The sequence below is a fragment of the Acinonyx jubatus genome, chromosome D4 (genome assembly GCF_027475565.1).
Source record: "Acinonyx jubatus isolate Ajub_Pintada_27869175 chromosome D4, VMU_Ajub_asm_v1.0, whole genome shotgun sequence".
In the NCBI taxonomy this organism is placed as follows: Eukaryota; Metazoa; Chordata; class Mammalia; order Carnivora; family Felidae; genus Acinonyx; species Acinonyx jubatus.
Genome location: NC_069391.1, coordinates 36,130,389 through 36,147,836, shown reverse-complemented (window position 1 = coordinate 36,147,836; position 17,448 = coordinate 36,130,389). Strand labels below are relative to the sequence as shown.

At 43.3% G+C, this 17,448-nt stretch overlaps 1 protein-coding gene across 4 annotated transcripts in view; it reads left to right on the top strand.

The window, feature by feature from the left end:
• Positions 1 to 16,410, top strand: part of RECK (reversion inducing cysteine rich protein with kazal motifs) — an 85,877-nt gene extending 69,467 nt beyond the window's left edge. For all 4 annotated transcript variants that reach the window (XM_053204929.1, XM_027039432.2, XM_027039433.2 and 1 more), the window contains 5 exons: positions 9,780 to 9,972; positions 11,110 to 11,320; positions 12,882 to 12,955; positions 13,767 to 13,922; positions 14,810 to 16,410. In XM_053204929.1, the coding sequence (XP_053060904.1) occupies positions 9,780 to 9,972; positions 11,110 to 11,320; positions 12,882 to 12,955; positions 13,767 to 13,922; positions 14,810 to 15,031 (856 nt within the window). In that variant the 3' untranslated portion in view covers positions 15,032 to 16,410. The remainder of the gene's footprint in view (positions 1 to 9,779; positions 9,973 to 11,109; positions 11,321 to 12,881; positions 12,956 to 13,766; positions 13,923 to 14,809) is intronic.
• The last annotated feature ends 1,038 nt before the right edge of the window (positions 16,411 to 17,448 follow it).

Sequence of the window (17,448 nt, the reverse complement as noted above, 5' to 3'; positions counted from 1 at the left end):
AAATTTAAAAATACATACATACATATATACATACATACATACATACATACATATATACATACATACATACATACATACATACATACATAAGATGGGGAGATTGCCAGCAGGGTTGACAGTGAAAGAAAGGTGGTGTTGGTGAAGGCAGAGAGAACAACAGGAGCAAAGATCTTGGCTGCTAGAAATGAGGAAATAGCGTGGTATCTCCTGGGAGCTATAGCAGTTCTGTAAGACTAAAATGGAAAGTGCGAGGCACGGAATGGTAGCAGACAAGACGAGAGAAATGAATGTATTTTTATTATTAGCTGTTTGTGCCTGATAGTAATGGAAATTTCCTCCCACTTATCTACCTCCATTTTAGGGATTGGACATGAGAAATCTCTGGAAATGCAAGTTCAGTATTGTGTGAAGTTATTTTTGTAGGGGCTCCTTTCTCTGCAGGTTCCTCATGAGCTCAGAGTATAGTTGACCTAGCCTTAATGATGGATTTCTGTATGTGGTGGCCATAGGGCAAGGGTCCTGCTGACTCTTTAAGCCTCTAGAAAAGGAGTTTTCACTGGCTGCCTCGGAGCCCAGAACAGAACACACATTTTCCTTGTGAAGGATTTTATGGCGAATAAGCAATTTCTTCTCCATCCTAAAAACCGTGATGCAGTATAGAAGGAGGGGAAAATTCTCACATATGTTAAAAGGCAAAGAGAATTGGTCACCCATCTGGCAAAGTTTATACCATGAAAACTAAGCCCAAAAAGTTCCTATGGAAATAAGACAGGGTACTGGGCGTAAGGAATAAGAAATAAGCTGATAGGATAAGATAGTTGTATTGGGAGGTGACTTGAGGGTTGTTTTGGTGTTTGTTCATTTTCCTCTATTTGTTAACCCCTTTGAATAGGGCTGTTTTGCTTTTATAATGAAACAAAATCTCAAAATGGAAAGGTCTTGCTGGGTATAATACAAAAACAATGTAAAAAGAATAGATTGAAAAATGCAGCTACATGAAAATGAAAATTTTCTGCATAGTAACAAATTACAAATTGGAAGGAATATTGTGGGAAATCAAATAGCTCTGTCCTGGTTAAGGAGATTATAGGGAACACATTACATGCTTTCTGGCCCTGCTGAAAACAGTGGACCAGTATCCAGTTAATGTGTATATAGGGATTGGGCCCTGCCTATTCTCATGAATTCCTTAGACCATGTTATCTATTGAATATCTTATCTTGTTTTCCACTCTGCTTTTTTTTTTTTTCCATCTGCTCTTTTGTAGTTTTGGGAATGCCTTGTTTTGCTTTTTTGCATGCTTTCTATACTTTCTTACCGGCACGTAGCCACTGACACATTGTGCAATGTTTTCCCTATAATGTATGCCTAATACAGGAACTTGAGAGCAGCTGGGGAGACTTCCCTTAGCCTCCCTCTCACCTCTCTTGACTGGTGGAGTCTTGAATAATCGTTTCTGCCATCCTCAGCTTTGCTGGACAAAGCCAAAAGCCAAACCCACAATTGGTGATCCCAATGTGATAAGCCGAACCCACAGAATATCACAGAGAAAGGGCTGATTTCCTTATAATATAAAGAGTTCCGAGATTACTGGGAAGATGGCGGCATAGGAGGACGCTGGGCTCACCGCACGTCCTGCTGATCACTTAGATTCCACCTACATCTGCCTAAATAACCCAGAAAACCGCCAGAGGATTAGCAGAACGGAGTTTCCGGAGCCAAGCCCAGACGAGAGGCCCATGGAAGAGGGTAGGAAGGGCAGCGAGGCGGTGCGTGCTCCACGGACTGGCGGGAAGGAGCCGGGGCGGAGGGGCAGCCTGCCGGCCACGCAGAGCCCCCGAGTCTGGCTGGCAAAAGTGGAGGAGCCGGATGGACTGTGTTCCGATAGCAAGCGCGACTTAGCGTCTGGGAGGTCATAAGTTAACAGCTCTGCTCGGAAAGCGGGAAGGCTGGAGGACAAAGGGAGGGAGAGCTGCTGAGCCCCCGGACGACAGAGCTCAGTCTGGTGGGGAACAAAGGCGCTCGCCAGCACCATCTCCCTCGCCCATCCCCCAGCCAAAATCCCAAAGGGAACCAGTTCCTGCCAGGGAACTTGCTCGCTCCGCGCACCCAACTCTGTGCTTCTGCGGAGCCAAACCTCCGGCAGCAGATCTGACTCCCTCCCGCTGCCAGGGGGCCCCTCCTGAAGTGGATCACCTAAGGAGAAGCGAGCTAAGCCTGCCCCTCCTGCCCCCGTGCACCTTGCCTACCCACCCCAGCTAATATGCCAGATCCCCAGCACCACAAGCCTGGCAGTGTGCAAGTAGCCCAGTCAGGCCACACCACCCCACAGTGAATCCCACCCCTAGGAGAGGGGAAAAGAAGGCACACACGAGTCTGACTGTGGCCCCAGTGGTGGGCTGGGGGCAGACATCAGGTCTGACTGTGGCCCCGCCCACCAACTCCAGTTATACACCACAGCACAGGGGAAGTGCCCTGCAGGTCCTCACCACTCCAGGGACTATCCAAAATGACCAAACGGAAGAAATCCCCTCAGAAGAATCTCCAGGAAATAACGACAGCTAATGAACTGATCAAAAAGGATTTAAATAATATAACAGAAAGTGAATTTAGAATAATAGTCATAAAATTAATCGCTGGGCTTGAAACCAGTATAGAGGACAGCAGAGAATCTCTTGCTACAGAGATCAAGGGACTAAGGAACAGTCAGGAGGAGCTGAAAAACGCTTTAAACGAAATGCAAAACAAAATGGAAACGACGACGGCTCGGATTGAAGAGGCAGAGGAGAGAATAGGTGAACTAGAAGATAAAGTTATGGAAAAAGAAGAAGCTGAGAAAAAGAGAGATAAAAAAATCCAGGAGTATGAGGGGAAAATTAGAGAACTAAGTGATACACTAAAAAGAAATAATATACGCATAATTGGTATCCCAGAGGAGGAAGAGAGAGGGAAAGGTGCTGAAGGGGTACTTGAAGAAATAATAGCTGAGAACTTCCCTGAACTGGGGAAGGAAAAAGGCATTGAAATCCAAGAGGCACAGAGAACTCCCTTCAGACGTAACTTGAATCGATCTTCTGCATGACATATCATAGTGAAACTGGCAAAATACAAGGATAAAGAGAAAATTCTGAAAGCAGCAAGGGATAAACGTGCCCTCACATATAAAGGGAGACCTATAAGACTCGTGACTGATCTCTCTTTTGAAACTTGGCAGTCCAGAAAGCATTGGCACGAGATCTTCAGTGTGCTAAACAGAAAAAATATGCAGCCGAGAATCCTTTATCCAGCAAGTCTGTCATTTAGAATAGAAGGAGAGATAGAGGTCTTCCCAAACAAAAACTGAAGGAATTCATCACCACTAAACCAGCCCTACAAGAGATCCTAAGGGGGATCCTGTGAGACAAAGTACCAGAGACATCACTACAAGCATAAAACATACAGACATCACAATGACTCTAAACCCGTATCTTTCTATAATAACACTGAATGTAAATGGATTAAATGCGCCAACCAAAAGACATAGGGTATCAGAATGGATAAAAAAACAAGACCCATCTATTTGCTGTCTACAAGAGACTCATTTTAGGTCTGAGGACACCTTTAGATTGAGAGTGAGGGGATGGAGAACTATTTATCATGCTACTGGAAGCCAAAAGTAAGCTGGAGTAGCCATACTTATATCAGACAAACTAGACTTTAAATTAAAGGCTGTAACAAGAGATGAAGAAGGGCATTATATAATAATTACAGAGTCTATCCATCAGGAAGAGCTAACATAAATGTCTATGCGCCGAATACCGGAGCCCCCAAATATATAAAACAATTACTCATAAACATAAGCAACCTTATTGATAAGAATGTGGTAATTGCAGGAGACTTTAACACTCCACTTACAGAAATGGATAGATCATCTAGACACACGGTCAATAAAGAAACAAGGGCCCTGAATGATACATTGGATCAGATGGACTTGACAGATATATTTAGAACTCTGCATCCCAAAGCAACAGAATATACTTTCTTCTCGAGTGCACATGGAACATTCTCCAAGATAGATCATATACTGGGTCACAAAACAGCCCTTCATAAGTATACAAGAATTGAAATTATACCATGCATACTTTCAGACCACAATGCTATCTATGAAGCTTGAAATCAACCACAGGAAAAAGTCTGGAAAACCTCCAAAAGCATGGAGGTTAAAGAACACCCTACTAAAGAATGAGTGGGTCAACCAGGCAATTAGAGAAGAAATTTAAAAATATACGGAAACAAACGAAAATGAAAATACAACAATCCAGACGCTTTGGGATACAGCGAAGGCAGTCCTGAGAGGAAAATACATCGCAATCCAGGCCTATCTCAAGAAACAAGAAAAATCCCAAATACAAAATCTAACAGCACACCTAAAGGAACTAGAAGCAGAACAGCAAAGGCATCCTAAACCCAGCAGAAGAAGAGAAATAATAAAGATCAGAGCAGAAATAAACAATATAGAATCTAAAAAAACTGTAGAGCAGATCAACGAAACCAAGAGTTGGTTTTTTGAAAAAATAAACAAAATTGACAAACCTCTAGCCAGGCTTCTCAAAAAGAAAAGGGAGATGACCCAAATAGATAAAATCATGAATGAAAATGGAATTATTACAACCAGTCCCTCAGAGATACAAACAATTATCAGGGAATACTATGAAAAATTATATGCCAACAAATTGGACAACCTGGAAGAAATGGACAAATTCCTAAACACCCACACTCTTCCAAAACTCAATCAGGAGGAAAGAGAAAGCTTGAACAGACCCATAACCAGCGAAGAAATTGAATCGGTTATCAAAAATCTCCCAACAAATAAGAGTCCAGGACCAGATGGCTTCCCAGGGGAGTTCTACCAGACGTTTAAAGCAGAGATAATACCTATCCTTCTCAAGCTATTCCAAGAAATAGAAAGGAAGGAAAACTTCCAGACTCATTCTATGAAGCCAGTATTACTTGATTCCTAAACCAGACAGAGACCCAGTAAAAAAGAGAACTACAGGCCAATATCCTGATGAATATGGATGCAAAAATTCTCAATAAGATACTAGCAAATCGAATTCAACAGCATATAAAAGAATTATTCACCATGATCTAGTGGGATTCATTCCTGGGATGCAGGGCTGGTTCAACATTTGCAAATCAATCAACGTGATACATCACATTAATAAAAAAAAAGAGAAGAACCATATGATCCTGTCAATCGATGCAGAAAAGGCCTTTGACAAAATCCAGCACCCTTTCTTAATAAAAACCCTTGAGAAAGTCGGGATAGAAGGAACATACTTACACATCATAAAAGCCATTTATGAAAAGCCCACAGCTAACATCATCCTCAATGGGGAAAAACTGAGAGCTTTTCCTCTGAGATCAGGAACACGACAGGGATGCCCACTCTCACCGCTGTTGTTTAACATAGTGTTGGAAGTTCTAGCATCAGCAATCAGACAACAAAAGGAAATCAAAGGCATCCAAATTGGCAAAGATGAAGTCAAGCTTTCGCTTTTTGCAGATGACATGATATTATACATGGAAAATCCGATAGACTCCACCAAAAGTCTGCTGGAACTGATACATGAATTCAGCAAAGTTGCAGGATACAAAATCAATGTACAGAAATCAATTGCATTCTTATACACTAACAATGAAGCAACAGAAAGACAAATAAAGAAACTGATCCCATTCACAATTGCACCAAGAAGCATAAAATACCTAGGAATAAATCTAACCAAAGATGTAAAAGATCTCTATGCTGAAAACTATAGAAATCTTATGAAGGTAGTTGAAGAAGATATAAAGAAATGGAAAGACATTCCCTGCTCATGGATTGGAAGAATAAATATTGTCAAAATGTCAATACTACCCAAAGCTATCTACACATTCAATGCAATCCCAATCAAAATTGCACCAGCATTCTTCTCGAAGCTAGAACAAGCAATCCTAAAATTCATATGGAACCAGAAAAGGCCCCGAATAGCCAAAGTAATTTTGAAGAAGAAGACCAAAGCAGGAGGCATCACAATCCCGGACTTTAGCCTCTACTACAAAGCTGTAATCATCAAGACAGCATGGTATTGGCACAAAAACAGACACATAGACCAATGGAATAGAATAGAAACCCCAGAACTAGACCCACAAACGTATGGCCAACTAATCTTTGACAAAGCAGGAAAGAATATCCAATGGAAAAAAGACAGTCTCTTTAACAAATGGTGCTGGGAGAACTGGACAGCAACATGCAGAAGGTTGAAACTAGACCACTTTCTCACACCATTCACAAAAATAAATTCAAAATGGATAAAGGACCTGAATGTGAGGCAGGAAGCCATCAAAACCCTAGAGGAGAAAGCAGGAAAAGACCTCTCTGACCTCAGCCATAGCAATCTCTTACTCGACACATCCCCAAAGGCAAGGGAATTAAAAGCAAAAATGAATTACTGGGACCTTATGAAGATAAAAAGCTTCTGCACAGCAAAGGAAACAACCAACAAAACTAAAAGGCAACCAACGGAATGGGAAAAGATATTTGCAAATGACCTATCGGACAAAGGGCTAGTATCCAAAATCTATAAAGAGCTCACCAAACTCCACACCCGAAAAACAAATAACCCAGTGAAGAAATGGGCAGAAAACATGAATAGACACTTCTCTAAAGAAGACATCCTGATGGCCAACAGGCACAAGAAAAGATGGTCAACGTCGCTCCTTATCAGGGAAATACAAATCAAAACCACACTCAGATATCACCTCACGCCAGTCAGAGTGGCCAAAATGAACAAATCAGGAGACTATAGATGCTGGAGAGGATGTGGAGAAACGGGAACCCTCTTGCACTGTTGGTGGGAATGCAAATTGGTGCAGCCGCTCTGGAAAGCAGTGTGGAGGTTCCTCAGAAAATTAAAAATAGACCTACCCTATGACCCAGCAATAGCACTGCTAGGAATTTACCCAAGGGATACAGGAGTACTGATGCATAGGGGCACTTGTACCCCAATGTTTATAGCAGCACTCTCAACAATAGCCAAATTGTGGAAAGAGCCTAAATGTCCATCAACTGATGAATGGATAAAGAAATTGTGGTTTATATACACAATGGAATACTACGTGGCAATGGGAAAGAATGAAATATGGCCTTTTGTAGCAACGTGGATGGAACTGGAGAGTGTGATGCTAAGTGAAATAAGCCATACAGAGAAAGACAGATACCATATGGTTTCACTCTTATGTGGATCCTGAGAAACTTAACAGAAACCCATGGGGGAGGGGAAGGAAAAAAAAAAAGAGGTTAGAGTGGGAGAGAGCCAAAGCATAAGAGACTGTTAAAAACTGAGAACAAACTGAGTGTTGATGGGGGGTGGGAGGGAGGGGAGGGTGGGTGATGGGTATTAAGGAGGGCACCTTTTGGGATGAGCACTGGGTGTTGTATGGAAACCAATTTGACAATAAATTTCATATAAAAAAAAAGAGTTCCTACAAATCATCATGTAAAAGAACAACAACCTAATATAAAAATGGGCAAAAATCAAAAACCTAATAGAAAAATGGACCAAGGATATAAACAGAAAAATACAAATAGTTATTAAACACTTGAAAAGAGGCTTTTATTGGAGTAATTCTAGCTAGTGTATGCAAACCCAAAAATATCAGTACTTTAACATAGTAGAAATTCAAATACAATCCATTTGGATGTTCAGCAGGTGGCTTTCCACATGGTGATTCAGAAATTTAAGTTCCTTCCATCTAGTGATGCCCAGCTCCTGCAGACTCATAGTCCTCCTCCATATCTTCTCTATCTGGCCAGCAATTAAGAGAAGGAAGATGGTGAAGGTTGCTCTTGAGAAGCTTTTCTAGACCAGGTTTAGAAGGAACATTCACGTCTACTTCCAGACACGTTCCACTGTCTAGAACTCAATCACTTGGCCACAATTACTGCCAGGGAGACTGGGAAATATGATCTAGATGTGTGCCCAAGAAGAAAATTAAATGAATTTGATGAGCATCCAATCAATCTACCATGATGCTTAACCTTTCTCATATTAAGGGAAATGTAAATTAAAGGTACAATTATGCACCATTTTCCATCTATCAGATTGGCAAAGATAAAAAGTTTGATAACATAATATAAGGAAACAGGCACTCCCATACAAGAAGGGGGTTGAAGGGAGGGTTGGTACATCCTCTGTGGAGGGCAATTTGACCAAGCCTATCAAAATTTTAAATGCAAATACTCTTGAATCAGCATATATAAATGCTTCTACTTACCTAAAGGATCTCTGCAATTAATAAGCAAGAGATTGATAATATCATTTGTCTCTGGGGAAGGGTTCAGGTGGCTGGGATATAAGAGTAGGAGGCAGACTAATTTTTTCACTGTGTACAATTTTGTATCTTTTCAGTTTCACCATGGGCTTGAATTATCTATTCAAAAAATAATTGTTAAAGAATACAAAGTTGTATTCATTCATCAAATGTCTACTGATGTACCAGGCATCTTTCTAAACACTAGGGCACAACACTAAGCAAGACAAAGTACCTGCCCTGGTCATGTGTAATTTAGCCCCTGGATTTTCAGCTTTTCTGCTGATCCTATTCTTCAGTACTCAAAATCCTTCCTTCCAAAACTACCAAATGTCTCCTGATAGTCTTGGTTCTCATCCCTTCCGTGTTAATAGATAATGAAGTTCTAAATATGCTTTTCCATTATTTATTTTCAAATGTCTTAAATTTCCAAAGAGCCTTATCACGCTGTGCGTTCCAACGTTAAATCCCATCGGAAAAGGTGACCACAGGCGTTAGTAGTGATGATGGTGGTGGTCATTTCAGAGCAGTAGGCTTCTCGTCGAAAAGAGCAGAGGCAATTTCCTTGGAAATAAAATGATGCTAGCTGCTATACTCTTTTATTTTGCAGACTAACATTTGTATATCCTGTTATTTCAAATGCCCAGTGAAAGGTGAACATTTTAATAGGCCTTCTTATAGAAAGTTATAAATGACCTGTGTAGAAACGAAATAGCAGAAAAGTCTAAAGAAGAGCCACCATCCCCAACCCCTCTGAAGAAGTTCAGGAATTGAGAATGAAGCAGGGTCCTGATGTTACCAGGAAAACCCAGCTTCGTGGGGTAGCAATCTGTCTGTGATCTGCAACCAGCGAGCGGCAGGTCCTCAGCCTGTAAGCACAGAAGTCTGATTTTTTCAATACACACTGTGAAGCCTTCTCTTAAGACAGACTCCTGTGTATTAGTGAGTTGAAGATTAAACCCCAGAAAATGCTTCATTTATTATTGACTAAAAGGCCTCTAGCATCGGATGCCAACCCACCTGATGGCCTCCTATCGTGACACTTCAACCCCTGCGACCTTGACTCTTGCCCTCAGAGTCACCTCCCCTGTCCCCCAGCACTGTAGTCTCTAGCACCACACCTTTGCTTGTATGGCCCCCTTGGCCTGGCATGCCTGTGTGACCCTCCTTATCCTCCACGTGGCGGCCAGGACACCTCCTCCTCCCCGTGCTTTCTCTTGGCTCCTGAATCAGAATGACTCATTCCCACGACCATTTTGTGTGTCATTTACTAGCTTACTTCATATGCCTGCTTGACCCTCCCGCTCTACATACGCTCTTGGGGGCAGGGGCTGTTTCTGATTCCTCTCTTGCTTTCTCCCCACCCTCTTGTGCCTTGTCAATGCCATACTGGCCTCACCATCTCCCCTACCAGCCTTGGCCCACGGTGCTGCACTTGTGTTTTTCAGATGCATACCCAAACCACAGGTCTGCCTGACAACGTTTGATAAATTTGGATGTAGCCAACACGAGTGTTTGCCGAGACAGCTTACCTGTGACCAGGTTCGCGATCCTGTTTGTGACACACACCACATGGAGCACAGCAGTCTCTGCGCCTTGTACCAGAGGGGGCAAAGCCTCTTATACAAAGGCCCGTGCCAGGTACAGTTGTTTGGCTGACAAACCCAAGTACACTGAGCTTAAAACTGGTTTATGATCTTTTACAGATGAAGCAGCAGTAAGATCACTTGGGGGTCTTCTGTGAATCCTGTCAAATCCAGAGAATTAAGACGAACCATCCCAAGTTGGGTTGTTTCTGCTAACTCTGGAGTCTCCCTTGCTAGTGTACCGACCTTTGTGCATCTAGTGCCCAGGCAAGGATAGAGCGGCTTCCTGCCACCGCCATTAGGAAAAGAATGTGACGTTACACACCCTTGGCGAGCGGTAGCACCACTGTCACTTCCCACAGTTGCGCGGGCCCTCATTAGAGGACGGCCGGGAAGTTTGTGAGTTAAGACCTCCAAGAATAGAGTCCTTTCCCACTCTTTCCGCCAGAGTCCCACTCGCGCTACTGAAGAGTGAGTGAAAATTTCTTGAAGAACTTAATGTCTTTTTACATCAGTTTATCTTTCAGCCTTGCAGGGTTCATGTAAAAAAAAACGCCCCCAAGGACAACTCCACTGAAGCTTCCCACACGCACCACATCCCCCACCCACAGCTGGCTAGCACCTGACGACAGGGTTGCTTCTCTTGCTTCTCATTTCCTGGTCTTCGCTGGCAGGAAAATGCCTTTGCCTTGTCCCCCTAGGCCCGTTTTCCCTCAGAGCTTGTGTTCCAAGTGCACTGATGCCTTCTATTCTGAATTCCCAGTCTTTTCCTACTTGTTCCCTCTTCCTGGCTACAGGTTTTATCTTACTTATTCCTAACCTACCTGATGGATCCTGGGTCTCTGCCCCACTGATCTCTCCACTCTTCCCTCTACTTATCCCATACCCGGCAGGAAATGATAAGGCTTCTGAATGTGCATGAAGATTGATCTTGTTTTCTTCAAACAGGCACTTCTGGAATCACAGAAGTCTGGAATGGAGGGGGGGCAGCATCTTATATCAGGTCACATGGAATGAGCACCCAAGTCCCAGAGAGGCTGAGAAAAGTAATAATTTCAGTTGACCTTGGGACAACCCTATTGAGGGTCCAGGAATTTATACCTGTGTCTCTTCCCCTTCCTATTCTGTGCTCTTGGTTAGAAAAAATGCACCATACAGGTTTCTAGGCTAAATGCGCTTTGTTTGTCATCAGCCCTTCTGCAGAGCCACAGAGCCCGTCTGCGGGCACAATGGCGAGACCTATAGTAGCGTGTGTGCTGCCTACTCGGACCGTGTGGCTGTTGATTACTATGGGCCCTGCCAGGCCGTCGGGGTCCTCTCAGAGTACAGTTCTGTCGCTGAGTGTGCTGCTGTGAAGTGTCCTTCACTCTCTGCAACTGAGTGCAAACCCATCATCCCACCCGGTAGGCTGGCAGTGCTTGGGGTGGGGCAGGGGTGGGATTGGGAAGGCTTGCTTAGCACCTGTAGAGAGTGAGTCACTCAGAAGAGAGTTGACTCGTTTATTTAAATTTTTCAAAAAGTCTTGGCTCTACCTGATGCTGAATAGATGCATCATTCTGAGTCCACCTTAATAAAAAGCTGTAGATTACCTTAGATATCGTCTTGTCCATTGGATTGAAAACAACATGGTAGGAGTGCCTGGCTGGCTCAGTCGGAACATGTGACTCTTGATCTCAGAGATTACTTAAATAAAAAGTAAATAAACTTGGGGCATCTGGGTGGCTCATTCACTTAAGCCTCCAATTTTGGCTCAGGTCATGATCTCATGGTCTGTGAGTTCAAGCCCCATGTTGGGCTCTGTACTGACAGCTCAGAGCCTGGAGCCTGCTACAGATTCTGTGTCTCCCTCTCTTTCTGTCCCTCTCCCGCTCACACTCTGTCTCTCTTTCTCTCTTAAAAATAGATAAGCATTAAAAATTTTTTTAATAAATAAACTTTTATAAATAAATAAATAAAGCAATATGGCAAACTTTTTCAGGCAAAATCCTACCAAACACCAATATATAAATAGAAAAGGCAATATTTAATTACTAAAATTACGATTATGTATTCAAATGCATAAATTTACTCATAAAGTTAAATAAAGAATTAGTAGTTAATGAATATAGAATAAATAATGAATGAATGAATAATTGAAGTAGTTTCAATGAACACAAACATTTGAAATTGGGAGAAATATAAGATTGTGGTCTTAGATTGGCCTTGGCATCTTAATTTAATTGTTTTAGTTGCATATAATCGAGAAAGTCTGTTTCATACAGACCATTACAAGTGGTAACAGTTTTCTTAAACTACTTACGTTCCAGTGTCATACTTTCCACTTAACCAGAGGTAGCAGGAAAGACTTTATCCCATGTCTGCATGGAACAGGTTAACCTGGAGTCTAACAAGTTCATTCCTCCATCCTTGGATTCATCAAATATTTCTTGAGCTTCCACTGTGTGCCAGAGACTAGGCACTGGGACATAGCCGTGAGCAAAACAAAGCCTCTTTCCTCTTGGAAACCATGTTCTGATATCTTGTTATAATTTTTAACTGCTTCAAATAATTTTTAAAATTAAATTTGAATCAAAAACTCATGGAATCCCTAAAACACCTGCTCCCTTGTTTTGTAGACAGGAAATCAAAGGCCCAGGAGAGCCCTTTCCCAGGATCACACTGAGTTTTGAGGCAGAACAGGGTCCAGGCCCCACATCTCTTGAAGGGCCAGCTCTCTCTGCTGTCTTGTACCATAACTGCCTCACCCTGAGAAGCGGTAAAGGATGAAAGCAGGGTGGAGGAAGGATTCGGGTAAACGTATAGATAGTAAGACCGGGTTGGTCAGGGAACATATCTAAACTTACGGTCACCAGGAAGGACAGCTGCAACTCTCCTAGCACAATGGAGGGTGGGTAATTTCACCAACTACTTTGAATTTCTCATTTTCTAATTCTGAACACACGTAAAATGGTTTTTGTTATACAGGTGCTTGTTGCCCATTATGTGCTGGAATGTTAAGAGTTTTATTTGACAAAGAAAAACTGGATACTATTGCTAAGGTAAATTGCTTTCTGTGCCAGATACTGTTGAAACCGTATTGATAAGCCTCTCAGTAATGCCATAGAGGAGAATGTGTCGTCCCATTTATAGAAAAAGAAAGCGATTCACGGAAAAGCAACTTGCCCAGGGCTGTGCAGCTCATCACCAGTAGAACTAGGCTGTCTGGCACCCGATCCCGTGCTCCTTTCCTCTGCACCCTGGCTGTTTGGTGACCTTGCTCTACACGTCACAGTTGGCCTGAGCCTTGCTTAGAAAAGCCTTCCCCTGCTTGCGCCGTATGCAGAGTTAGGGCTGGAGGCAGAACCAAGCAGCCAGAGACTGGCAGAGGCCTGGTGGTTTGAAGGCCACCTGCCCGCTCAGTCCCCATTCCTCCTGAGGGTGCTTCCGGAGTGTGCCACCTTCCCGTGGTGGTTTTGCCCTTTTCCCTTTCCTGCACCATTGCTGATGATCCACTTTTGTGGACACAAGGCTCCCACCTGCCACTCCCTGGAAGTTCATCCCCACTTGGATTCAAACACTTGTGTTTTTACAGGAAGACTTTAATCATTTTCCTGTGGCCCCTAATTCAGAACACTTAAAAGGGGGCGGGGGGGGGGCTTCTGGTGAGAGTGTTTATCTTAGCTACAAAGCTCAGCAGTCAGACAGAAGCCCTTTGGAATGGACCCTGGAGATTTAGAATTGAGCCAGCAGGGCCCCTACTGAATTGAGGCCCCACACTTAGGGGTTCAGTAGGCAAGGTAGCAAGGTAACCTAGGCAGCAGTAAGGAATTCCTCTTTTATTCAGGTAATAGAAATTTTTTCTCTTTGCAGGTAACAAACAAAAAGCCAATAACGGTTCTGGAAATACTTCAGAAAATCCGCATGCACGTGTCTGTCCCACAGTGTGACGTATTTGGATACTTCAGCATCGAATCAGAAATTGTGATCCTGATCATTCCTGTTGATCATTATCCGAAAGCTTTGCAGGTGTGTTCTGCATGCTTTGTGCAGCCTCCTTGTCACTTTCACATTTGGAGGACTTTGTGGGGTAGGGAATGGAGGCATTTGGAAAGTTAGGCAGGGCAGGAAGGAGAAAAGCAAGGCAGCCTCTGAAGGACAGAACCGTACCGGTGAGCGTTTTCCCGGTGGCTGAGGCCGAGCACACATTCGACAGCTGAACGTGAAGGAGTGGGAGAGCGGAGAGGCCGGGAGGCCGTGGCCCAGAGTGTGCAGACGTGGAAGGCGTCTGCTTACACACAGAGCAGGCAGCCGAGGCCCAGGGAGGGAAGGGGCTGACACGGGTCACGCAGTGACACAGCCAGAGTAGACACCTGTCTCCTCAAGGCTGTGCTCCTACTGGGGAGGAGGAGCCCACCAGGACTAGTCTAATGGACCCCATTTTTCTTCCTCAGACTCTAGAGGTGAGCCTCACCCACTGGGGCCAAGTGTTGGCATCAGAACAGTGGGAGCTCAAGTGAAGGGGGTGAATACAAGCAGTTTGTAAACTGCCACAGTCAGGAAGTTTAGTAAAGCCTGATTGCTTTCCTCCGGGCTGGGTAAGGAAGCATTGAACGTCCCTTCCCTATGAGGGTGTTTAACCACGTAAAGATGGTATCTAAATGTGGATAAGTGGTGAATAGGATTGTGGGAAAAGTAAGGGCAGTGGCATTGTGGATCATTTCTGCTAATTTCCATTGACGCTGTTACTATTTGTGTAATAAAGTAAGACTATATTAAAATGTGACTTTGGCCAAGAAAAGAAAGACAGAGAAAGCATATTCTCTATGTTGGGATATATTTGGATTTTGTCTGACTTGACCTTTTCCTAGGTTCTGTGGTTTTAGATTTTTAAAAATCTGATTATCCTCTCCCAGATTGAGGCCTGCAATAAAGAAGCAGAGAAGATCGAATCCCTCATCAACTCCGACAGCCCCACTCTGGCATCCCACGTCCCTCTCTCTGCTCTCATCATTTCCCAGGTACAGGTCTCAAACAGTGTGCCATCAGCTGGCATCGAGGCCAGAGCCCCCTGTCCCCCCTTCCTCCTCCTCCTCAGCCTGGGCCCTGCCTTGCACATGGTCTGGACACGTAACTGACTGCCCGTGAAAAGTGCAAAATGTTCCTCCATAGAGTTTTTCTACATTGTGAGGGACATGCAGTACTGCTGGTTTCTAGTTGAATAGTGGCCAAGTAAAAGCACTTGTCACCTCTATTCACCACACGGTATTTTTTTTAATCTGCCAATATTAGGGTTTTTGTTTTGTTCTTACAAATGTTAAAATATGTCCTTCCAAATACTAATGAGAAGAGGATGTCTTCTTTTGGTGGATTCCTGCCTTACAGTTTGCTCCTTAGATGGGTCCCCCCCACTCTCGAACAAATTTGATATCACTGATAAGTGACGTGATCACTTTTTAGAAAGGTAACTCACTTTACTATAAGCTTCGTGTCTGGAAACTTCATTTCAGAGGTCCTTTAAGTATTAAGGTGCCCCTAGGGTATGTGTGCTTGTTTACAGATAATTATCTGCTCTGTCTAGAAGCTAGGGGTCGCAGTGAAGAGACTATTAGAGTATGAAACAAAGAGAAAGCATCTTTGGAATTATCATATACATCATCAGGCAAATTTAATTTACAGAAATTTACTTCAGGAACCCATCTATTATGTTAAGCAGAGCAAGCTATGGAAATGGCATTCACGTGACACGTTGTAAGCAATAGGCTCAGTGGTTACTAACGTGCGTGTGACTTTTGTGAAAGGGAGAAGTTATATCACATCAAAGCATATTGCATTATGCATTTTTATATTAACCAGATGTATATTCTTCAGTATTCATCCGAGTTAAACTTAGAGTTTTTAAACATCAATCTTTAAACCGATTGCTGCTACTTATATACTTGCCAAAAAGTGAAATAATTAGTATTTCGTGTAAATAATACGTGATATTTTTATTTTATTATGAAGAAGGTGAATAGCCATATTTGTAAAGTGACAATCATGTGTGTTAACCCAGTACTTTCCGTTCATGAAGACACATTGCTTTTTGTGATATGCACAGTGTGGATAAGTGTTCTGTCTGACTTTCTTTTTTTGATATAGAATTATAAAGAATTGTGGTTTAAATATTTAAAAATGTCAATCTAAGTATTAAAATGTCTGCATGTTGTCTGAGAAATTGAATACTTTGAATGTGTTTCACAGTTTGAAATAAGCTATTCAGTGTAATACTTCTTGTTTGTATGCACCTAAACTTAGATTTTACATGAAGTATTTTTTTCAGTGTTATATGTACCCTTTGAAATATATAGGGCTATGCTCATTATACCAAAATATTGTTTAAAAGTGGGCACTTAAAGCTTTCAGAATATCTCAGTGCTGATGTAGCGTGTTTGTTGCAATTGCTTTTTCTATATAAATGTCTTCAATGCAATATACTGGAAAGCTTTTCTATTTTAATAAAAATAATTTTATATGATTATGTGTACTTCCAAGCAGTGTGAACATTTAAAGTGAAACCACCGATCACTCCTGGGTGAGCTATGCCCTTTGCTCTGAAAGAAGATGTTATAGGAGTTTTATTACTCCAAGCCAAGGGCCCTGGGAAAACGAGGCAGCTGGAACAGAGCTGGTCAGATCAGACCCAGGCAGGACCAGAGGGCATACTGTGGCAGGAAGTCAAGTACAAAAACCCCAGCTTTAGGAGCTCCTGGGTGGTGCAGTCGGTTAAGCGTTTGACTCTTGATTTTGACTCATGATCTCACAGTTGGTGAGATCGAGCCCCAAGTCGGTCTCTGTGCTGACAGCATGAAGACTGCTTGGGATCCTATCTCTCCCTCCTTCTCTCTCTCTCTCTCTCTGCCCCTCCCCCCCTTTCAAAATAAACAAATAAACGTTAAAAAACAAAAACAAAGACCCCAGCTTTAGGCCCTCCAAGACCCAGGAACAGAGTAGGCCATCCTCCTCCCACTGCCTCGGCCCGATGTTGCTGCTCTAGGGTTCATTGTGAGGCAGAGAGAACTCTGAGCTGTGGAGACAGAGGGCCTATTCTTGATTAGAGCCAGAGAGCTTCCATCAATCACTGACGCTAAGGCCCCCAAACCTCCATGGCTGACAACAGAGGCTCACCCCCTTACTTCCATCACGTGTTCACCACGGGTCAGCTGCACTTTGCTCTACACCGTCTTTGCTCCGGGACCCTTCCAGCGTTCTCACAAAGGGGGAGGAAAGAGGCTGGAGTTCTGTGGGAGCTACTCAGACCTTGCCCATGGGCTGCTGGTCCTAGCATAGTCAACGGCAGAGGTGCTGCTGAGGCCAGGGGGACGATGGACACCCGCCCAGTCCCTGAACCGGCTGCTGAGGTCACCACTTCTGCCACCATGGATTTACACCTGGCTGTGGTGGTCTCTTCTGCAGGAACTGGAAGACCCATTGGTGTTTTACCTGGAGGCATGGCTGGCTGACTCGATCTTCAGCCCAGATCAAGTCATAATTCTGGAAATGGAGCGGATGAGCC